The 24,741-nt window shown below is 36.6% G+C and overlaps 2 protein-coding genes and 1 pseudogene across 2 annotated transcripts; all 3 read right to left on the minus strand.

Moving 5' to 3' along the window:
* Positions 1–371: 371 nt before the first annotated feature.
* LOC103710227 (profilin-like) lies at positions 372–11,336 on the minus strand. Its single transcript, XM_008795876.4, has 3 exons — positions 11,000–11,336; positions 9,211–9,348; positions 372–818 (listed from the first exon to the last, which is right to left on the minus strand). Exons 1-3 carry the CDS (start codon positions 11,120–11,122, stop codon positions 684–686), a joined length of 396 nt encoding a protein of 131 aa, XP_008794098.1. The 5' UTR covers positions 11,123–11,336; the 3' UTR covers positions 372–683.
* A 2,587-nt stretch (positions 11,337–13,923) lies between these two features.
* On the minus strand, positions 13,924–17,128 carry LOC103710226 (annotated as a pseudogene).
* A 248-nt stretch (positions 17,129–17,376) lies between these two features.
* Positions 17,377–23,870, minus strand: LOC103710225 (phosphatidylglycerophosphate phosphatase PTPMT1-like). Its single transcript, XM_008795874.4, has 6 exons — positions 23,226–23,870; positions 22,494–22,616; positions 22,003–22,096; positions 20,010–20,092; positions 19,756–19,845; positions 17,377–17,955 (listed from the first exon to the last, which is right to left on the minus strand). The coding sequence occupies exons 1-6, from the start codon at positions 23,409–23,411 to the stop codon at positions 17,674–17,676; spliced, it is 858 nt and encodes a 285-aa protein (XP_008794096.2). The 5' UTR covers positions 23,412–23,870; the 3' UTR covers positions 17,377–17,673.
* Positions 23,871–24,741: the final 871 nt, after the last annotated feature.

Consider the following 24,741-nt stretch of genomic DNA (forward strand, 5'->3'; position numbering starts at 1 on the left):
CATCTACTCCAACCCACAGGAATACGCCTATAACTTAGTTTATTATTTTAAAATTATTACTTAGTTAATTTCAAGCCAACAAGTTCTTAAAGAAGTATGATCCAACATTCACATGTAGGAGAACACACAAGTCGCATCATTCATCACAACAAAGCAGTGCTTCATGCTATTCAAGATTAAGTAATTTTTGGAGCATTCGAGAGCAAGGCACTAAATTTACTCGACATTATTTTATGCAATATAGTTTTGATTGCTAAAAATTGCTGTAGATGATGCACAATGGCACAAAGAAGATTAGCATAGCATCCACTTATTCCAGCATCAAGTATAGAAGCAAAAAAAACAAACAAACATGCACATATGGTTCAGGATTTTCTACACCACTTAAACCTCTGAAGATTTTCTTATGGATAGATGTCACCATTCAGTGAGCTGTAATAACCCGCAGCAGATAAAAGTTACAGATAGGAAAGTTTAAGATGGAGACCATGCCAACATATGGACTGAACCAGAATTTCCCACAAATATTCCAAAAGCATATGAACTGACAAACAGATTTTCCCACAAATATCACACAATATCAAGCTGATTATTCGTTGGTTCCAACGCCAGGAAGATGCAAGCTCATGTCAAATATTCATACCAAACAAAATAAAACAAGTTCCAAAAACCATATACCAAATTCAGAAACCTTGATCAACAAGATAATCACCAAGCCTCTCAACAACCATGTTGCACTGCCCAGGAGTCATTGGCTCATCATATATGCCAATGATCAAAGCCAGATTGGTTTTCTTGACAGTGACACCGCCAGAACCCTGAAAGTTTTTTTTTTTAAAAGGGGAAAAGTCAAACACCAATTAAACAATCCAAAGAACGTCAATAAAAAATCTGTCTCCATGTGTTTATGTGCACGCAAACACACAAAGGAAAAAATGGCCAGAAAGTACTTAAGAGTTTGCACGGATATGGTTAACCAATTTATACTGAAACTGAACTGCGGTTATTGGTTATAAATACTCCAAAGAAAGGAATCCTCTTCCCTGAGAAAAGGCTACATAAGCTTGAAATGGAATGTGGCAGCCCCACTTTGTCGCCAATGAAATAATACATCCACTTTTCACTTTTCAAAAAGTGTGAATCAAGTGAAATGCATGATTAATAAGTGCTTGTCTGCCACAAACCCATTTCAAGTCCGGTCACTGCCTTATGACATATGATAAACGTATTCAGCATCTCAGCAGCTTTTATGAATGTAGGTGGGTGACAAAGCGCTGCACTGATATTGTTCTCACAATAAATGTAGCTATTAACAAAAAACTGAAGCCTTTTCAAATGATTTAATGCAAGTCAAGCGATTTATATATGACAAGCTAAAACTTGTTCAATCATGAATAATTAATTACAAGCAAAGAAATTAATGATCAAACAAGCAGCAGCATTCGACATCCAATTTTAAGGAACAAGCACCAAAATATACCACTGATATCTCGGTGCTACTATACACAATCACACACACACACAACCATACACATGTACAGGAATCCACTTTCAATTTAGCCAAAGTCGGTCTGTTAATTTTCATGTAGACAAGTAAATCAAGGTGCAAGCAGCTTGTAATGGCAAATCACTCTCGTTTTCTTTAATCCTTCATGGTTTATTGTTTTTCTCAAATTGTCCCTAGAAAACTTGATTAGTTTTTCAAAATGAGAAAAAAAAGGTGCTCACCTGCAGGAAAGGGCATTGGGCAATGTTGATGTTAATTTGCACAAGTGGTGGGTAAACCCAGCAGGTATTATGGAAGCTTAATAATTTGTGACCAGGTAAAAAGCAAGTTGAGATGATCAAAATTGGTGAGGCAAAGCTCAAAAATGCGGACATGATATACAGTGGCCAGGGTACTACATAGTGCACATGAAGTTGCAGAAATATATGCAGTAGGTATTATGGAAATATCTAAAAAATAAATAACATCTATAAGAAAAGAAAAATAAGCAAAAGATAAATAATAAATAAGTAACAATTAAGAAGAAAACATGAAAATTAATTAGACTATCACACTCATTTGATAACCTATTCAGTATGGTATATATACTAAATGAAAAAAATAATGAACAATCAAGCACCAATACAATAAACAAGCCTATCCAATATTGAACAATCAAGGTCTAAGCTACCGCATGGTTTATAATTTAACTCAAGTACCTAGACAAAAACTAAACACATAGTCCTTAAGCTCCTAATCTTCATAAAGATTCAAAAATCAATTTTTCTAGAAACAAATTATCATAAATGATCCATCATTATCAAAATCCATATGCACTAAGACCACATTTGCAGCTGCTTGGACTTATATAGGCAACGAGCAGCCCTCCATGCAAATAGATTATGTCCAAGGTGGTCACCAAGCTACATTCACATTTATGGACTCACGGGCGGCTGCCTGGACTGCCTTCTAGATAACCAAGTTTAAACATAGATGTCAAAGCTGCTTTTAAGCCAGTCAATAAGTGATATTTTGACATAATCTACAGTATCATTGTCGAGCCAGATTCCAAGAAGTAATAGAGGAACAAAATAGATCAGGAGGAGAACTCCATGGAGCAGTGGACCAAAAATAACCACATCAACTAAACTAGATATAAAAACACAAATACTAAAGGAATGAGAATAAACAGAAACAAATGAAAGTGCAGAGTGGAAACAAGGCAGTTGTAGAGAAGTAGGGAATATGAGTCCATAAAATTTTTCCTAATAATAAATTTCTTCATGGATCTAAATTATTCCAAAATGTAGGATATTGCAGGGTGACAAAATATTAGGGAAAAAACAAGTTTACATGTGATATATTAGCTGGCTTATGGCGCTCTCTATCTCAACTGAATCAGCTATAGGAGTTATGTTGCTCGCAATTGGCCCGTTCACCCTCCTATCAAATCACTAAAAAATGACTTCAAAAAATTTCCTTGCATTTGATCTGGACTAGCTTTTGTATTGCCAGATTCCAGGTGCTCCAGGTCTAGCAAGCTGTTTTTTTCCAAAAAAAAAAAAAAACTCATCTCCCCCTACCTATGTATGCATGGTCATCCTTACTGCTCTCAAATGATTTTTGGGTTATATTTGTTTGCCTAATTTTAAGCTTTCAATGGTTATTTCCTAAAGTATATGTGACTAACTGTATTGTGTTATCATCATTGCTGTTGATCAAAGTTAAAACCCTAGCTATGGCAGCTTGCTCTCGATTATGCATTTTGTCTGAAAGCAGTTCTTCTTATTGATCCAAAACTCTCATTATGTAGATACATACGGACACTTCATACATGTGTGCCTATAAAGAAAAAGCTACCTGAAAGCACAGGCTGACAGATTATTGCCATATCAGCGAGGTCACTAGTTCAGCTCCCTTTTCTGCTTTGATGCCCTCTATCTCTCAGTCATATTTTATAATTGCCTTGGGCATATGGAGCTTAAACAGCAAGAAAAGTGTGATTTAAAAATCAGAGAGAGGGTTGAATACGATTTCATTTCAATATCTTGATATTAGAAGGGAAACTAAGTATGTTTTCATTTTATCTAGCGCTCTTTACACTGAATTGTTTTATTCTGGAGTCTTGTAGGAATAAAACTGAAGTTACTAATGGACAAGAGAAGCAAATTTGCCTCTATTCATGGTCTGTGATAAATAAGAGTGAAATTAGACCAACTAGAACTGTAAGCCAAGCCCCACTTGCTATTAAAAGATACAATATGGTCTAGGTAATTCAGTGCGAGTCAAAACTCTACAGATTTCAAAAACAGCCTTGATGCAACTACTTGGAAGGAACATTGTGGTAAACTTTTCAGTTTATCATAAGATCTCAGAATGATTTGGTAGTTTGGTTGGTTCAACGTTAAGAACAACAGGTGATTTGGCTGCCTGAACATAAATTTAATTCCTTCCCGCAACATTAAAGAACTTCGTAGTATTAGTTTTTTATGTGAAAAGAAGAAAAATGGGAGTTGATTTCTCCTCTTGTTAAAGGGAGAATGACTTGCTCATGGCTTCATTCACAGTTCTGCAGAAATCAATGAAAATGATCATATTTCAGTTAGGCGAGATATAACACTCTTACTTTACCTTCCATATGTCTGAATTTCTTTCAACTCTCTTTTAATTCAAATCCAATCATATATTGCATTTTGAATCACTTCATGATCTCATCAAAAGAAAATTCACCTTTCTAACAAAGCAACAAGATGCTTACAGACAAAATATGAACTTTGAGATGTCTATCTATGTCAACATGCAAACAAATATGAATCATAATATGCAAGATCTATTCTAAAATGTGATCCATGTGACCTCACGTGTGGATAAAGTCTGATGACGGCACCATATTGGGTAAACCTGGCCCCCATATACAGCCAAGCCACATGGCAGTCTGCTAAGCACCACCATAGACCAAGACTGCCAACAGAAACAACCCAAGCACTGCCAGGACATGTGGCTAGTACGCGATAGTCAGGTTGCTTTATTAGCATACTTGTAATTGGATCTTTTTCCTTTTTCTTCTTTTTTCAGTGTGGAGGGTTAACATTTCATGCTATACTCAAATGTGTAAAATTGTATATTTCATTTTATTTCTGAATCTTACATAATTCTAATTTTTTATCATTCTATATATATTTTATAAATTTTATATTTGAAAATATCAAAATGCATATGCACCCACATATGTACCCACATACCACATGAGCTATACAATACGCTATATAGCATGGAATGCCGTACCGGCCCGTAAGGGCCGGTACATACCGGTTCGGTCCTAGATCGGTATCGAAACGACAAAAAAATCGGTATTTTCCGGTTTTTTATCCGAACCGGCCGGTACGGGCCCGTACCGGCCGGTACCGGCCTCGTACCGGTGCGAACCGGCGTACGATTTTTTTTTTTTAGAACCACAGCGCCGCGCGCTGTGGTTTTTGAAACCACCGCGTACCGGCCGGTACATACCGGATCGGACCGGTACCGTACCGGTCCGGCCGGCCACTGGCACGCCGACCGGTACCAGTACAGCGGACCTTGCTATACAGTATCCCAGCCACCTATATATATATATATATAGCCCATGTTGTCAGGATCAAGGTCAAGCCAAACATCGTAGAAGAGTTAATCAGATTAAGGCATGGATCAGATCACAGATTGTAACATTCTTTTTGGATTTCTTCAAACAAGAATGTTAACCTAATTAATGTTAGGAAGAATATCATAAGGAGAAAGAAAAGGCATGTTTGATTGGGGGGAGTTGGACTTTGGAATGGAAATGGGAATGAATGATTCCGATTCTAGCCGTTTGGTTGGGGGAAGTCTCATTCCCATTCTGATTCCGGGGGGAATGAGAATATCTCAATCCCCCAAAACCCAATCCCTACTCTTCCGTATTCAAATCCCATCCCAATTCCGATTCTGGTAACAAACCACACTCGTTGGGGGATATAGCCATTCCGATTCCCATTCTGATTCTAATTCCAATTCCGGTCGCAAATCAAACACGCCCAAAAAAGATCTAGATATTAACAAATGGTTGCAAAAAAAAGTCCTTTGCTTTTAATTCCATGAGCTCCGTTTTTTTTTTTTTGTTAATCAAAACCCTAATGGATTTGTGAATTTTGTATAGTCAAGGCATATTACTAATGAATAAGTAATTCTAAATGCTATATAGTCAAATGAATGATAGAAAATAGACTATCACAATATTCAATATGAAAAGAACGAGATGGATGGGTCATACAATTTAAAGGATTGTATGATCCATAGAATGGATTTAGAAAACCCAAACCATCTCGACCCAATGATGAGATGCAGATTATTTAGAACCATGTTGATTCAAATTATGTGCCGTTGACATTTCAACAACAATCTCATCAGCTGCTCCTTAGAACCTTGCCAGAATCTTAGGTTATTGATTTGCATTAAAAGGTCAATTGTTGTAAATTGATGAGATGTAACCACTGAGCAAGAAATTGGATAATATAGGAAAATGGTTGGACAAAATAGTGTCAATACCAAAGAAGATGCAGGGTTCATATAAAACTCCAGATAAAATCCACCAAAGGAAAAATGAAGATGATATCTATGGCAGAACTTAGCTTCGCAAGGAGAAATATCAACAACCAAGGAAAAATTATTAAAAGATATGAAGATTTTACCCAAGAACAACCTTTGAATAACGTAAATGTTAAAAAAAGCAATCTGCATGTCATGATCATTTGTTGGAGGAAGATGACCCATTCTTTCATGATTTGTCCAGTTTACCAATATGCCTCATGAACGACAAATTCAGGATACCAAATGCTATGGCTGAAAGTAACTTTCTTCATGATTCAATGGTCTAGCAACATTATACAGAATGATTCCCATCCATCATATGCATCACTAGAATTCGCCACGTCCCATGTTCATCAATGGATATACTCAAAGTCCAGACTGCCTCTTCTTAACACCTTCATCACAGAGTTCAATGCAAGATCTGAGCCTGAGAGATGCACAGAGGGTATTTTTGGAAATAAAAAATTGGAGCTAAGCAAACTGTGGCCTTGCAGGCAGAAACACTTATCACGGGAATTTCAGTTTAATAGTATAAAAAGATGATGCAGCCTCTTAGTTGACTGGATTGTTTTTCCTAGCTGATTTAAAGTTATGGTTTGATCTGAAACTGTTTGTTGTGGTAAAAGATAGCAAGACTCCTCTAAGAAAGAGGGAAATGAAATTAAAAGGAAGAGCATTGGAAAAAGATAGGATCTACAGGTATTTTTTTGGGTGGAGTGAATACTAGAGGCCCAAGAAGAGGAGAGGAAAAAAATCTTTTTTACTTCAAAAAGAAACCCAGACACAAAATTTTAAAAGTCTCTAGAGGCCCAAAAAGAGAAGAGGAAAAAATCTTTTTTACTTCAAAAGGAAACCCAGACACAAAAATTTAACAGTCTCAAAGGTACACCAAGAGGTGACCAGCCCAAGGGATTATTAGGGAGAGAAGGGACACACAGGTGGAAGAGGGTGTTCATACACCAGACACAGAGAAAAGAGGGCATGCCTTCCTCTCTGTTTCCCTCTCCCTCTTTTTCTATAGGTCAGCACTGCCCTACAAGCCCACAACTAAATAAGCTAATGATCTGGCATCTTGAGTTTCCACATTGTCTTTTAATGATATAAACCCTCAAAATGAAAAAAATAGATCATCTAATATCCACTGTACAAATATAAGAGCACTAAAACTGAAATTGTAGTCCTAATAACTGAAATCAAAGATAAAATCAACAATCTACATGCATCACATTTACAGATCCAAGATGGAGATAGAGTTCTAGATTGAATAGGTCGCAGAGAGAGGCTAGATTAGTAACAGCAAGCATATGGCATAATAAAAACTTCGAAATGGGTGCCAAAGTCTGTTTTTCGTTTCTTGCACAAGATATTTTTATTCTGCCTGCAACATAATATATCTGTGAGTTAATAAGGTGGTTCACAAGCGAAATTTGTGCAAATGTTTAGTCTAAGCTTTATTGTAGATCTATTTGATATATTGGTGGACCATAGATAGAATAGCTCCCCATTGGCATTGTAGTGACCTATTGTTATCGTAAAAGCAGATGGAAGGTTTGCTGCTTAAATGTTCACAGAAACTCCAGTAATCTGCAGGAAGCTCCAACTCACTTAGGATTATAAAAAGAGGAATCAACTTTACAAGAATAGGGTACAAATTTTTCTAAGAGAAAAACTTTGATAATTTTGTTGGGCAAGCACTAAGTGACAACCGCCATATGGTTGTCAAAACCTTGCTTTGTTTACTTTTTTTCCTTTTTCTTTTATGATTTACAAATCACTGGGTAATTTAAATTATTATTTTAGGAAGTAGAACAGAGTCTAGAACAAATGGTGTTCTTTCATTGGTATGATGAAAAGTTTATCATGTTTTCACTTTATATTCTTTAAAATATTTCTAAGTTCCAAGTTCCAAGTTCCAAATATATAATATTAAATATTAGACAAGAATTCAATGTTTTACCAGTATTTTGATAGACTGGATCACATATACCAACTCAAAAGGTTCTCTATGCAATTTGTAGCTCAGAATTGTCTTTGCAATCAATTCTACCTCCAGCAAATCAATTTCCCGAGGTAAAATGGTTCTACCTGACTCCTACTAGGTTTCAGTATTTCACAATATGGGACTGCTACTGCCTATATTCTTGATGATTGTATACTTTTGGCTGCTCAATTTCCTAACCACATTGTGATGGCGTACATCTAGTTTCTACATTTGGCCTTCAACCATAATTTCACAGTTCAAACACTTCTGGACACTTGTTTTGTTATTGATTTTCATTATGCATAAAAATCTTGATAATTAATTGTTACTCAAAAACAGATGCTAATGGCACTATATTATTTAATGCTTATCTGTGTTCTGCTCACAACTAGATCATAAGATAGCTGATTGGAACAAATTATTGGCTCATAAGGTGGCAGAGAATTATTTTAGTAGTACAGCTTTTCTGATCCATAAATATGAATTCGACTCTCCTAGACTTCATGTCTTCTAACCTTCCATAGTGTTGCCAAGCTATACGTGCGTACTGTATTTCCACTGATGTCTCTACTGCTTCATTATCACTCTAATGAGAACAGGAATATAGGCTGGAAATTCTTCACACTAGTTGTGCATCTCTAGTAGTTAGGTAGCCTAGGTTTCAATCCCTATTTTGTTCTTCATATTACAGGTTCCAATCATAAAACTATTAGCAGTTCATCTAGACAAATAATAGCTTGATATTTTTCACATGTTTTAAAACCATGACTTTATTCTTTGTTAGTCAAATCAAAGAGTAAAATACCATAAAACTACACCTTGCCAAAAACAAATTAACTAGTGAGCTAAAGATCATCAACAGAGAGTATTTCAAGTATGAGGTATCTGATGTTTCCTAAATAACTGAAGAAAAAAATCGGATTAATCATAAAACATGATTTCTGTGATGCAATTAAGACTAATCTAAGATCAGATGCACTAAAACATTTCTCGAGTAGCAGTACAAGTGAATTTCTATGTATATCATAAACCTTCAAGACCACTATAAAAGACTTAAAAAAGATCCAGACAAATATCATAACTCATTAGCATTACTAGATAAAATGCAAATGAATTTAGGTGATAGCACATGGAGTCTAACCTTCTTCCCTCGAATAACAGATCCTGGCTCACCCTGGATCACCATGTACTTTGTAGCACCAAGGTATAAACCAGTTGGTGCAAGGGATCCAGGTTCAGCAAAGTCATTCATAATCGCAGCGATCTCTTCAGGCTTGAACTGCACCATAGAGAAATAATAGAACTTGTAAGAAACAAGAAAGACAACTATACACATAATAGAACCCTGAAAGCTAAAATTTGTGCATGAACATGAACAAATCATGTTATTGTCTGCAATATCATCTTATTGGTTATAAACATGATTTATTTTTAATAACCATTTCATTAAAAAAAAAAGAGAACCCAAGCACCCCCATACCCACCCCCCCTCCCCCCCCCCAAAAAAAGCATGCGTGCATGCACACATTGAGTTCTTCAAATAAAGACTAATCCTATGAAAATAAATATTTGAGGGTTATAAGTGTGTTTTGCCCCTCCACTGTTTAATGATCTGGATGATTTCATTCCTTTTCAGTCCACTAATGGCATTTATCCAACAAAAAAGAATATTTGAAGGGATGTTCAAAATCCCAGCTGATGATGACAAATGTACAAGAAAAAGTATACACACATGCCACCTAGTGGACTAAATAAACAACCTGTATTACAATATCTCTAAGAAAATCTGCAGATAAAAAACATCTACCATGCAGGAACTAGATATTATCTGACAAATTCTATTGTATCATATTAGTAAACATCAATGTTACAAATATTCTGAATAACAACATTCGAGGAAACAGAAAAGAAAAAGCCCCTGCTCGCACAAATAAACTTCTAAAAGCATAGATTGAATGCTATCAATAGATCCGTGCTGAAGCTATCAATAAGTTTTGAAATAAAGCATGCAAGTAGGGAGTACTCAATAGAAGAAACAATAACAAGAAATTCCAACAGTGCAAAGTAGAAACCTGTAACCATGCACAGATATGCATAGTGCAGATAGATGCATCACCAATTTATGTACAACCATATTCAGCATTCCAGCATTATAATTGTGAAGTTGGCCAATCAAAGTAAAATTTACTAGCAGTAATTAGTATTAAAATGTCTCATGAAAGTCAAGTATCCAGAAAAGTCCAGAAATATGGAAGTTATAATAAGATGCTGACAGAAATATGAAGTAAAATTTACCGGCAGTAACTAGTAACTAAAATTTCTCCAAGATCCGTTATTGGCCTAAAAAGACCTGATGATTATGATGATGGTTAATGCACCGATCGAAAAAAACAAGAACAACAACAAACGAACCTGAAATTGAATATAATGCGTCCAAAAATGTGACCATTTAAGCATAACATAAGAGATCATTCAATCCCGACCCCTGCTAGAATACATCTCGCAAGAAAAATAAGCAGCTATTCAAAAAACAGCAAAAGATAATTTCTTGAAGCTTTCAATCCCTTCAAGTCAAAGATCAAGCATACCAAGAAACTCGTAAGGATTCTATGACACCCTAGGACGAAACCATAATAATAAATAACACATCAAAAAGAGAACAGATGATCTCGATCTCATACCACACGCGGTGGGTCAAATACCACCGACTCGGATCAAGAACCATCTCCCCCTTTCTTCACCAAACTCCACCAACAAAGAAAAATAAATAACATCATCGAAATCAGCTCGTCAGATCTAATCAAGAAACGTTTAAAACGAGGGAAAAAATTTAATTCAAAGCAGTCAAGAACGGGGATTGGGGAAGGGAGGCAATTCGAATCAAACCCCATATTAGAAAGTAACATTGGTTGGAATCGAGACGGAGATACCTGAGGAAAGTTGGCGCTCTGCGCCCAGACGCTGCCGTCGTGGCCGACAATGGCGGCGGTCGTCAGGTGCTGCCCGTCGATCTCGCACATCAGATGATCGTCGACGTACGTTTGCCACGACATCTCCTCCTCCTCCTTCTCCTCTCGCGTTCTTTCTGGATCCCTCGGCGAGGCCTGGCGTGAGTGATGGATGGGGCTCTCGCTTCCAGACGCCGGTGGTATCGGGTCTTTTATATGGCCCAAGAAAGGAGTGGAATCATAGCGTTGAATCGAAGCACCGAAAACGGAAATTATTATTGTTATTATTATTATTTTTGAGGCACCAGTGATTACCACGAGAAGAGCATAGGTGCACCTAAAATAATAATAATAATAATAATAATAATAATAATAATAATAATAAATGATGTAGAGCAGAAGGAACGGTCTCAAATTTCTTATAAAAATAATTTTTTAAGTGACGCACAGCAAAAAAAAAAAAAATGCAATCTGGCCAGCGGCTTCATTCGCTTTTTGAAAGATTTGAATAAGCCAAAAAATATCAAGCTACATCGAGCTCAAAAATAAATATTTCAATAAAAAAATATAAATACTATAGATATTTTAAAAAATATTTATAATATTTATTTTTTAAAAAAGATTGAGTAGCCTGAAAAATTTTTATCTTCATCGAGTTTGGAAATAAATTTTTCACTAAAAAACATAAATATCATAGATATTTTAAAAAAAATAGAAAGAAACCCTATTGATTTCAAATGAGCTGTGGTGGGGACACGCACCCTAACGGCAACCTCCTGCCACTTGAGTACATCAAACATGGATAGCAAAAGAAATGTCCTGGATAGCTTCCATCTCATCTAATCTTTAAAAAAAACAGCTATTAAGCACAATGCTAATATATAATATTTAAATATATTGGTAAGCCATTTATTTTTATAATTATATGGCTTAGTGGCCATTCAAAATTATTAGATCATGCACGGCAGAGAATCCAAACTCCATGCAATATATTCTACAAATCTACATAAGTTTTTCAATATTTTCTTTCATTTTTGCTTTTCTTTAACTCCTTTGCTTTTATTATGTTGTTAAACACTCCCCTTTTCTAAACACAGTACATTAGTTTTATTTTTTAAACTATAGGCATGCACTAGAAAACTATTGCCTCGTATCCAAGTCCTTTTCCTTTTGGAGTTCGGCTGGTCCTCTCTCATATTGCCGCTGCTTAACCCTTGTATATTAAAAAATATTGAACCATAAGATGTTCCTAAAAGCAATTCTTTAAATTGCCATGATTCAATGACTAGCTAACTGGTGTGGGTAAACTTCCATAATTGCTCGATTAACCACAAACAACAAACAAACATGCATTTGAATTGTGTTTAGCTTCATTGTCTTTGCATTAGACATACTTGACCTCAAGGGTGAAAAAACTTATTAGTTTCGTAGAGAAGTTCTCATGGCTTAATTCGATTTCTTAACTTGGATTCAAATTGCATCAAATACCAGAGATTTAAAACCTAGCAATGCTGATAACACCCACCCAGGCCAAGCAACCGAAGAACGGACAACAGTGGTGTACCTCCATTGCGGAACTTAAAGCCCTAGCTATGACAAAGAAATAATCTTCAAAAATAAAAAAAAAAAAAAAATTAAAAAAAGCGTGCCGTGCTACATTTAGCACTTCGCTTTGCATAAACCCTATCGCTTTTATTCTAACAATTGCAGGTTATGTTTGGATGATAGAGATGCCTCACAGTATTCTCCTTGTAGATAAAGAAGAGACATCACCAGTTGCTTTGAGGATGGGAAATGCGACTAGAAAATCGTACCTTCAAGATCATTCTTTCCCCATTCAGAGAAGGGGACCTCAGAGCTTTAGAGCAGGACCACAGGTTCGGCCTAGCTAATCTAAATCCAAGACCTACCACTCAGGAAATAGTTGAAAAGAACCAACTCAGCATCCAAACAACCTGGTTAACAGATCTAAAGGGAATACCTGCAAACCAGTAATCATGAACCCGGGAAAAGGTGTGGGTGGAGTGAGTGGGATTTTGCTTGTTCCAATTATTTTCTGTCGGAAAGTGTGGTCAGCCCTCATACTTCCCTTGCTGTTAAAAGAAGACAGGTCTCTTGACTCGGGCAATCACAGTAGCATAACTAAGTACTGACAATAAAAATGGTCTGTTAGTGTGTTAGTAACTTTAGATATCTCAAAGCTATTTCCTGGAACAATACAAAAAATCAGTAAAAAACATCTGATATACGAAAACAAAGTGATGAAAGCATCTAATGGTGGCATTAACTGATCAATCGTTTGTATAGTCTGACTAATGAGAGGTTTAAGTACAATATAAACGATGACTAGTTACCACTTTTTTTGTATTTTTTCTTTCTTGGAGGGTTCCATCAATTTTTTTAAATTTCTTCTAAAGAAAGACTTCCAGAAGTCTGTTTTTAATGTAGGACGGGCAGAAATTTCTTACAGTCGGCAATTAGAAGGGGTTCAACTGTAGGACTAGAGCTCAGGGATAAAATGGAAATGTCAGCTAAAGCATTTCCAAAACTCCACTTATCCAAGGCAAAAGCTAATAAAAACAAGAGTGTGTGTGTGTGTGTGAGAGAGAGAGAGAGAGAGCTTTGCAAGCATTTTGGCTAGTCTTGCCTGTATGATTCCATGCCAAACAACTCCAAGTTCTTTTATAATTGTAAATCACTTTTCTCTTAAACAACCGCAATTTCACAGAGTATGATTCTCAGTCCATCTCTCATGTATATTGCCTGCGTCCAACTAATGATACATAATCTCAAACCGCTATCAAAACTAAAGCTTGAGGATATCAGGTTCACACGATCACAGGATGACGGGAAAAACCAAACTCAAGAGAAGGGGAAAAAGGAAAGTTTTGTTTTTTTCAGATATCAATGATCATGCTGTTTCCAATGTGATACTCTATTTTCACACCAGTTAGTATGTACGACTTCAAAAAGCCTACGAGTACTCCCTGACCAATGATAATGAAAATGCAAAGATGACTATGGCCTAAAGATTATCTGACAATATTTTTCCAAAAGGAAATCAACTGATCATTTGATTTCACACAATTAATCCCAAAATAGCTCCAAAGCCTTTTAGATTTGAGGAAGAAGAAAAATGCGATTAAAGTTTATCAGCTCCAAATTGCAAGGTAAATGAAAAACAGGGAAAAAAAAGAAGAAAAAGAAGGAAAAGAGGAGGCAGGGAACAGCTCTAAGGATAAAATGCAATATGGATTGTTGAATTGACAGGAAAAAACACCAGCAACAAAGCACAAATTTACTAGAGCTAAATATTGATGAGAATTGCATTTACTTTCAAAAATGTGATCCAAAGACCCTTGCGAGGACCATATGGCAAAGAACAAGGAATACAATCAAACCAAACTTGTTCTCTGTCCACAAAATTATTGCCTCAACATGGAAGTGGCAAATGCTAATTCATGATCGTGGAAAGTGGTTGCTAAAAGTGTGAGAAAGAGTGGAGATCTGACATCTCAAAGAAGAATGAGAAGAATGCACCCAATGGCAAACTACATGTCCTGGTCAATAAGGTAGTCACCCATTCTTTCAACAACCATGTTGCATTGCCCTGGAGTCATGGGCTCATCATAGATGCCAAAGATTAGTGCCTGGTTGGTCTTCTTGATGGTAATGCCACCTGACCCCTGGTATTAAAAAAAAAAGCACTTTAGGATGGTAGGACTTCAGGAAGAACGTGAAAAGAACTAGGTAAAGCCATTAGGCAAGAATCGACAAATGGGCAACTGAGCTGTGTGAATAAGAAATCAACAAATCCTTTTTTTGGGGGGTATTAAACTCCTTTTCCTTTACGTTGGAAATAATCAGTAGATTATATTTGATATGACATTGGAGGATTAGCTTAAATATATGATCATAATTGAAAAAGGAAAAAGAGATATCTAAGCAGATGTCTCAATCGTAGAGCCATGGTCTTCTATTAATTAAAAATGCAACAAACATTTCAATTTTGAGCAAGTATCATAAACAATCACCAGGATTATAGCTCTGCCTCCTTTTACCATGCTTACATGGAAAATGCATTAATGAACAGTATACTTGATGCATTTCAATCACCAAGAGCAGTCAATGCTACTCAATCAGTAGAAAAGGAGGCAGTAAATAGTGTTAGAGCAGTCAATGCACCAATAAGACAACCACCCACTTTTCTATCAATTACATATTCAGGGCATAAGAAATCTAACAAAAATTAGCATAAATAATTTAAAACATATGCATTATTTCCTTCATAAACTGTCAAATTTTCATGTACACTATAAGAAAAGCCAAGAATGAGCAAAGAAACGGTAAGGCGGTATAGAATCTTCAAACTTCAGAACCAGCAAAGCCAAGAAAAACCAAGAACTATTTCAGCATGGAGATAAGAATCAGGAAAAATATATGACACAGAAAATCATCACCTTCTTGCCCCGGATAACTGATCCAGGCTCCCCTTGAATTACCATATACTTTGTTGACCCAAGAAACAAGCCAGTGGGGGCTAGGGACCCCGGTTCCGCAAAATCATTCATAATATTGGCAATCTCCTCAGGCTTAAACTGAAGACGCAACAAAAAAAAATGTAGCAGCCCTCTCAGTTAGCAAATGCAATAAAGAAGTTGCAGCAAAGAACAGCATTCGCAATTAACGAGATACTTAAGATGAGAAAAATAATGCCAATTCAAGGAAAAACAAGTTGCTTAGAGAACATGTATATATAAACTCATGTTCGAAAAAGATTCGTAAAAGAGTCATATTATCCTAGGGCTGATACGATATCAGAAATGATATTCTCCACTTTGAGATCAAAAATAAACTTGGCATGTTGTCACTAGTGTTAGGATAGACATCCCTTTGGAACATTTGTACAATATTGTTCTACTATATAAATCAATCTTTAGGTTCAGTTAAAGATACATTTCGAGCGATCTGATCTCATTCTGAAAACACAAACAAGTCAGATTAACCCATCCAAATCCAATAATAACCAGATCAGAGAATGGATAACATTATAAAAATTCGATTGCATGATTTTCTGTAATTTAAATCGATCAAACAGAACCATTGCATGTAAAACTACAATCTACTGTTACAAACTCTATTGGACGGACGATCACAAGAATAATAATTATAAAACTTCCACCAGTATCAAATGAAGAAACAGTTGAGGAGCACAATGCGGTTAAAATCCAATAGAGATGGGAAAGAAAAGAAAGAGCTTTGGAAATAAATATACCTCTGGAAACCCATCGCTCTTGGCCCAGACGTTTCCGTCGAGTCCGATAATCGCCGTTCGCCGCCGAGGTGAGGCGGTGGCCCTCGATCTCGCTCATCAGATGGTCGTCGATGTACGGTTGCCAAGACATCTTCTTTTCTTCTTCGTATTCTCTCTTCCTCCCTTTCTTTTCTTTTCGCCTCTCTCTCTCTCTCCCCACGTATTGCTCTCTTCTAAGCCTCTCTAAATTTGGGGTTTTAGGAAGAGGAATAATAGGGGAAGGAGACTGGATCTTCGGTGCCGCTCAACCGCCCGTTCCCGCTACACGTACTTGGTCTTCGTGCATGCAATTCCGGCAAATATTTGAAGTTGATGGCCCGTTCAATTGACAATGGATCATGCCGTTGATTGCTTATCCTGGTACTGGAATTCGGAACTCTTACCAATAAGTACCTGTTAGATACGGTTGCCACCTCAACCTTAAATAATTCTGTAGAAAACAACCTCAAACTTTTCACTTTCATCTTTGGAAGCTTCCTCGGTGACAAATTCTGGAACGAGCAAAATGTTGGTAAACTGGAGTAAGATTGATCCTCGTCCATTGAGCCTGTAGCTTCTCTCTCTGAAAGGCCAACCCAGCAGTGGACCTGTTGGGCTGCATGGAGTTTCGTTCATTTTTAACCCCAACCGAGCAACAAAGCTGTCTGTAAAACAAATAATCAAGCTGTCAAGGTTTCCAACAAAAGGGAAAATGTAAAACAATTCTAAAAATTCAGCAACGACATGGATGTATGCAATTATTTGTGGAAATGACAATATAGCAGTTAGTATTGTAGTTACTGCTACATATGCTCATGACGACATGCAACACAATTTTGCCAGTCAAATTCGTTGAGAGTAGGATAATCAGCATAGGAGCAAACATTTCCCATGCACCAAAAGTTTTGGAAGCCACAGGCTAACAATAATATAATTGTGAGTTCAGAGGCCTCTCTTCAATGAGCTTATAATTGGAGGGCAGCAAACATATATAAAGCGTGTGCCTCTATATGGCAATGCTAAAGCAAGGCTTTCCTCTGGCAAGAACTGAAACGCACTCTTTACATGTGCAGATAAAAGAGTCATATAATTATGCATGTAAGAATCACCAGTTATGCCTAGAATAAATACAACCAGTTACTCCCTTCGCTTTACAGAATCTACAACGACCAAACATGAGCAAACTGGAATTACAATTCAATACAGATGGGTTCCCTGATATACATTTCCACATTTGGAGACCAAGGTATTCCTACCAACCATATATACAATAGCATATTCCTGCAATAAGTTCACTATTCTTCAACTTCACACAACTTACATTACACAAGTTTATTCTTTTGTTGACCACAAGTATGTTCAACTAGCAAGCTCGTATTTCTGGCAACCGGGTGGCAACTGGTGAGCAGCCACTGGAAACCCTCAGAGATGCAAAGAGGCAAGACAGCTTCCCTATCATGGGCCTGGCTCGAGCAATACTGTAAGATGAGATGCTAAGATCCCTAGTGGCATCTTCATAGCTACCATAACCTTCCAGATCTGCCTCTGTTATCAGTACCGCATCCCCTGCAGGCGAACATGTCATTGGTGTACTGTTTTTAGTTGCAGAGACTTCCAACTTGCATTTGCTGAAGTCTTGAACAGCCTATATGCAATAACATGTGGATAAATCAGAAAAAAAAATGTCGGAACATGTAGCGATAGCCATAAGGATGCCAAAACTCCAGTCAGTCCTATACTTGTATAAATAGCAGCAATTTGTACACTTGTCCACTAGTAGTTTCTTTTGATAACCATTGAATACTGATATTAACAACTTGATATTGCATATAATATAAAGCAACTAGGTAAATGCGATAATAACAGAAAACATCAGATGGACCATACATTAGAGTGGATGTGCAATTTTATTGGCCAAAACAAAATGTTCCAAGGAGGAACTGCATCAAGAACGAGCCAAATGATAATCTTTCTCCAGTAACTTTAGAAGGGAATGGAGAAAGAGAGAGAGAGATGCAATATTTCATGGGACATCACAATTTTTGTCACTCTCTTCAAGAGGAGAGCCACATCCAAGTGTGCTTTAATCTTTGTGGAAGCATGTAGAAGATGGGGAGGAAGAGGTAAGGTAGATGGAAGTTGGGATTCGTGAGAAAAATTATTGAACAAACTTGAAATAACAACAGAAATAGCCCTAAATATGAATTCCTGGAAGATGAAGATACACAAAACCTACCCAAATAGTTGGGAAGAGACTGGATGGTTATCATTATGGTTATTGTTTATGTTTTCAAGAGGATAGCCACATTATTCCAAAGTAAAGCATTCCCCTCTCTAAGATACACTAGGAATATCAACTCAACCAATTAAGGTTTCCACAAAAAAGCCACCAGATGAAAAGATACTGAACTAGAGCCAGAATTGAAGTTCTCATTCTAAATCAGATCTGTAACTACCATATTGTTCACTAGTTGCAAATTTATAATTATGATATGCAAGTAGAACTGGACGAGCTAGTTCCTCTTTCGTTGGTATAAATCAGAAAGGCCAGCACATGAATAATGGGATTGCAGGCTTTCTACTTTTCCAAGATGGTTATTGTCCACGTGGAGCTTCAAAAATGATCATATAGTGCAATGAACAAAGAACCATTCGCCACACAAGATCAAGAGATGATCATCATGAAAGCCCCATGATTACAACACCTGTCCAACAAATGAATAGGAAATTTATAGGTAGAACCCAAATATCAAAGGTGACATCAAGAGACATCATCTATTGCAGTTCCTCTTCATTGTAAAACCAACTGAATTTGAAAAGCATATTTGACATTGTGAACGTTTGGATCCAAAGAAGCCAATTGAAAACAAACAAGATGCCTAAATTCAAAAAAGAACTCTTACCAGAAAGGAATAATGATGATTAGCTATTGAAAATAAGGATTCTAAAAATGTATAGACTTAAATATGCTTTGGAATTCAATTTTCAGGGTAAAACACTGCATTTCTAGAAGCATAACCAGATATTTGCACATCCATTAACAACTGTTAAAGAGCTCATCCCAAAGTTGCAGGCAAAATTTTGGATCACCAACGACCAGAATGGATTGCCTCCAATGCCAAGATTACATTCGAAAATTAATTAAATGAACCAAGTCCAAGTTTCAACTTCCAGAGCTGCATAGATAATTCGTATATTATCAGCATATCAATACTAATCCATAAATATACACATTTATCTTCTGAAGGATTCAACACAACAGTTATGGTCTGAACCAGATTTATTTGAAAGTTAGAGAAAGAAATAAGTTTGTACTATTTCACAGGAATTCACTAGAAAAATTTGTCTGACAAACATTTCCCACAATCATGCTTCACCTATGCATAGCATTAGAGTGTTCTTTTTATATTTATTTCAGCTACAAAACAAAGTATATATTCCATACCTGCCATTGAGAAGGAGCCAAGAGTACTCGAGGCCTTCTTGATCGCACATACTGCAGAGCAGTTGCAGGCGTCATATGCTTATATTTCACCTACGACAATTTTGGACATTAGGGCATGTCAGCATGTTTCCCATGAAACACAACAATCTATGTTATGCTTCACAGTTTGTTAGTAGGGTGGATGGGGGAAGAAAAAAAAACAAAAGTTAGAGCAGTTCTCAAAAATTCCTTGTACTCAGAGAGCATTAAGTTACCAAATAGCATAAGACAATAGTTGTACTGCGCCCCCTCCCAGCTTTACAATGAACATATGTAGTCCTCCCACATGATGCATTTCCTGAATTTGAAAAAGCAAAGGTGAAAACCTGAACTTTATGTTTATTTACAGAGGAAAAGATAAATCCCATTTCAGCACATCAGCATATGAAATAAGGAATCAACATCTATAATGCCATAGAACACTAACAATCAAGTTTGTGACTACGAATATCAAACAGACATCTCATCACATCCATTCCACATTACTTAGTTTGCACATATGATAACACACTATTTTTTTTCAAACAGATTAATAGATCAACTACATAAGTCTGCTTGATTTCTGCAACACGCGCCTGAGTTAATTGTTGGGTGACTCCCTACTCCCCGATCATCATCTCCTTAACAGCAAGAAGTGTAGAATCAGTTGGTGGCTCAGATGGATGTATACATAAATTGATGCCCCAAATATTGCAATTTGTAAACAGAATCTGATTTGAGCCAATAATATGAGAAAACTGCATAACCCGTGAAGGTCCAGTTTTGTAGGTTTGAATAGGACGAACCAATAAAATGAGATAACTTCATTTGTACACATAAACAAAATATTTTCAAGTAAATATTATTAAGGTAAGTGTACAAGGATCAAGAGCCCATGAGAGAAACAGATAAACTGACATTATTGAGGTAACATGACATGATACTTTTCACATTTGACATAATATAATGGTTAGCAGGAAAAGGAAAGGAAATATGATCTTTCCAAACTGGTCCTAGGACCAAAACAAACTTTACAACTGTTTCCAAACTTGGAATCAAGAATAGTTTTAGAAACAAGGGTGGCTAGTAAAGACTAATGACTGAGCAAATTGCTATCTCAATATAGTCAAAATATCAGGTTATAATTAACAAATATTACATATATAATATTATATATGTAATCAAGTTATACAAAGAACAAAGATGCTTGTAACTTCTAGCGTCATCAGATTTATTTTTGAATTCCATCACTAAAACTCACTAAAGATGTGCTGCTTCCGGTCCTTTAGTTAAATTGGTACCTGTTTGCCAGATTTACCAACAGAAATACCAATTTTCCTTTCTGAACTTGCAACCCTTATCCAAGATCCTCTTCTGATGGCTCGTATTTGATCTATGATGCATATATTCATACAACCTTAAACAATTCCTCCACCTTCTTTAACTCCTAGCACTGTGCACAAGCACAGTATAATGTACTAACATGACAAATCATCACAATTTTTCACATTTCCTGATATTAACGAGGCTCAATTTATTCACAAGAGTGCACTTCAATGTTCAACATTGTAACCATACTCTGAAGCTGGTATCATAATCTATTATATAAGTTTTCCTACAAATTTTACCATTTCAATGATCATACATCTCAAAATCAGTTTCTTTACCAATATAGCCCATTAAATAGTCTCTCTTTGGCCTAACAAAAGAATAAGTCATGCACCGTACATGAATCACATCAAAGAATGATTTATTTTAAAATTTTAATCCAAAATAAAGGGGGAAAATCTAAGCTGCAATCCCATGGCACATTGAAGACAAGTCACATGATTGCCATATAAGAAATTATCAAATAGAGCAAACCTTGAAGATCTTATATAATCTGCTACTAGTACTGTCAAATCAGCTGGCCTCACATCTTGTAGTAATTTATACTTAAGTGCTACAAAGATAACCTAAAAAAGAAGCCGAAAGGTAGCTATGGGCCAAAAGGTAGCCGCGGGAAAAAGAGAATCTCAGATTATGAAAATGGAATCATTTTATGAATTGCAAGGCATCATTGCTACTAGTACTGTCAAATCAGCTGGCCTCACATCCTGAAGTAAATACTTAAGTGCTACAAGGTAACGCAAAAAAGAAGCCAAAATGTAGCTATATGAAAATAGATAATCTCTGATTATAAAAACAGTATCACTCCATACATAGCAAGGCATGGTTATATTTACTTACTGTGGATGAAATCAACAGCTCGGCGTATATCCACAAGTGAAGGGGCAAAAAGGTAGTCCCTTGTGGGAATCACTAGGTGATCAATGCCATAAGTCTGAAAACCACAAAAAGAAAATGAACATGTATAAACAACTTCATTAACAACACAGCATCCCAAAAATGCTAACCAACAAAAACAATAATTTGCTGATACCAGGTCAAATTATAGATTGATCAAGATATCATGTCATATTTAATATTGATGAAGTAATGCAGCACTAAATTGTATAACTTTTCATATATAAATACATTACAATGAAAAACTGCTATAAAATTTTAGGTTATAACATGCATGTAAGTTGTCACAAGCTTTAAGATTGAGCGATGACTGTTCAAGTGCCACAAAATGGATATATGCTGCTAGATTGCTTAGCTTATCTGAATAGATAAAATTAATATTTTTGAGGCATCTCATCATCAGAAGTAGGAGTACATGAGAAGGAAGCACTTGCCTGATACAATGATGATGGGACCAAAGTCTCATATGTCTCATTTAAGGTAACAACACCCTGAACCCCTAGATGCCACAAGCGCGGAACATCTTTGGGAAATGGAACTGCCCCAAGCAAGAGAAACTGAAAAATAAATACCAGTGCAAATGAGTAAAGCAAAGACTAACAGGCCCAGTCAACATCATCCTACGGAGCATGAGTATCTCGAGCTGCAATACATGCATGAGAGATTAAATATAATGATATTTTTATTAACATACTACAAGAGATGCCCATTTAGATTCCCTTGTGAACATAAATTTCACTATAAACCTTTTACCAAGAGATCATTTTTAATTCCCTAAGAGAGAATAGACAATTCTATATAGTGCAATTGAGAAATAAGTGGCATGCAATCAAACTGAACAAAAGAAAGAGTATGACATGCTACAATAGATTCAATCCCCTAATGCAAGTCCAAATCCAGCACAAACCAAACCGGCGGTCAGATATGCCCGGATTGAATTGGCAATTCCTGACCGGTTCAAATTGCTAATTCCACAAGATTCAATTCCTTTGCATGCAAGGATAAATAAAATCTTCTCCACGAAAAGGATTCCACAAAACAGTAACACGTAAATCACCAACCGATGTATACCCGCACCAAGAAAAGGGCCAATGACCTATTGATAGGAAACTGAAAGATAACAGAGCACAAGCACGGAAATTAGGTAAGTGACAAGAAACAAGAACCTGATCTACTTCGTCCCACCATCGGAACTCGGCCTGGATCTTGTTCCGTATTACGTTGTAGAGAAGGGTCGGATAGAAGAGAATCCGCGCCCCCGCCCCGATCAGCGCTCTCTTGGCCTTGATCGGCACGATCTCCCGACCGCCAGAATCGTCCAAGCCCCCGTCCTCCAACTCCGTGATCCTCATGACGGCAGGTTTCCGATCGAGAAAAGATCGAAAACAAACCAAAAACCCTACTCGATTCCTCCCCTAGCTCCGATCCACGTATCGAAGCAACAATGACAGCAAGAAATGGAGAAGATTCTATTCGAAGAAATCCTTCTGGAAACAGCCCAAATCTCTCGAATCGAATGCCGATCTAGAAGCAGCGGCATCGAATCAATGCGCTACGGAAAAGATCGAAACTTGAGAACTCGAATCTAGACCGATTCAAGCGATGGATATCTCGCTCGAAAGCTACGAGCGAGAAGATCCCGATTCCGAACAACAAATCGGGCGATTCTTCGGGGAAAAGACGGGGTGGGGATTAACTGGGGATTCCCCTCATCTAGAAAGTAGAAACCCTACGATCCTCTCCGTCTCGGTGGCAGAGAACGTGGAAGAACGAAAGTCCACTCCCTATGGCTTAATTCTCACGCCGGAGAAGGTACATAAATGCCCTGTTAGTATTTTTTAATTTACATCCTGATTCCTGACCTAACATTCTCGCTAGATAACTTCACTAGATCTCAACTTTTTTTTTTTCCAATCAGGGCAGTTGATTATCGTGATCGGAGGGTTAAAATCGGCGGTGATTATATGGAGCGATGTAACGAGATCTCCCAAACCAAAACACAAAGGGCTCCTTAAGCCCCCCCCCCCCCCCCCCCCCCCCCCCCCCCCCCCCCCCTCTTTTTTTTTCTTTTTTTTTTTTTTTTTTTTTTTTATTTTTTATATTAGAAATATGATTTCTAAAAAAAAAAATTATAGTAGAAAAAGAATGTCTAGAAATATACTTTTGGTATGTTTGATTAAACATGAGAAAATGACAGATTTTCAGACTTCTTATGTTTGGTTGAACATCCACTTTTCTGAGAAAATTATGTGTAATTTCTATTATATCCTTAATAAAAATCAGGTCTTTAATGCTGAAGGGCTTTTTTGAAAAAAAAATAAAGATGGAGTGATTCTTGTCTCATGGAAAAATAACTTTCTCATATTTCTCGTAGGAAAGACTTTTCTATGAAATGTGAGAATCATATTTTCATAGAAATACAATTTTTCCATCTCTCTCGTTTGAAAACTCGAACCAAACAAAAAACATATCATTATTTTTTTTTTTTGACCACACTTTCTCAAAAGAGCATAGTTCCTCTCGGTTTGGGATGATAACGTACTTCAAACGTCAGAAGATATTTTACCATAAAAAAAGGGAAGATATTTTTACCAGTCCAAAAATTATACCCTTATCTAGCTCTGCTTTTTTTTTTTATTTTTTATGCCAAGCCTGTATGCGTACAGTATTGCAGAAGAAAAT

This window comes from Phoenix dactylifera, chromosome 9, assembly GCF_009389715.1.
Source record: "Phoenix dactylifera cultivar Barhee BC4 chromosome 9, palm_55x_up_171113_PBpolish2nd_filt_p, whole genome shotgun sequence".
Classification (NCBI taxonomy): domain Eukaryota; kingdom Viridiplantae; phylum Streptophyta; class Magnoliopsida; order Arecales; family Arecaceae; genus Phoenix; species Phoenix dactylifera.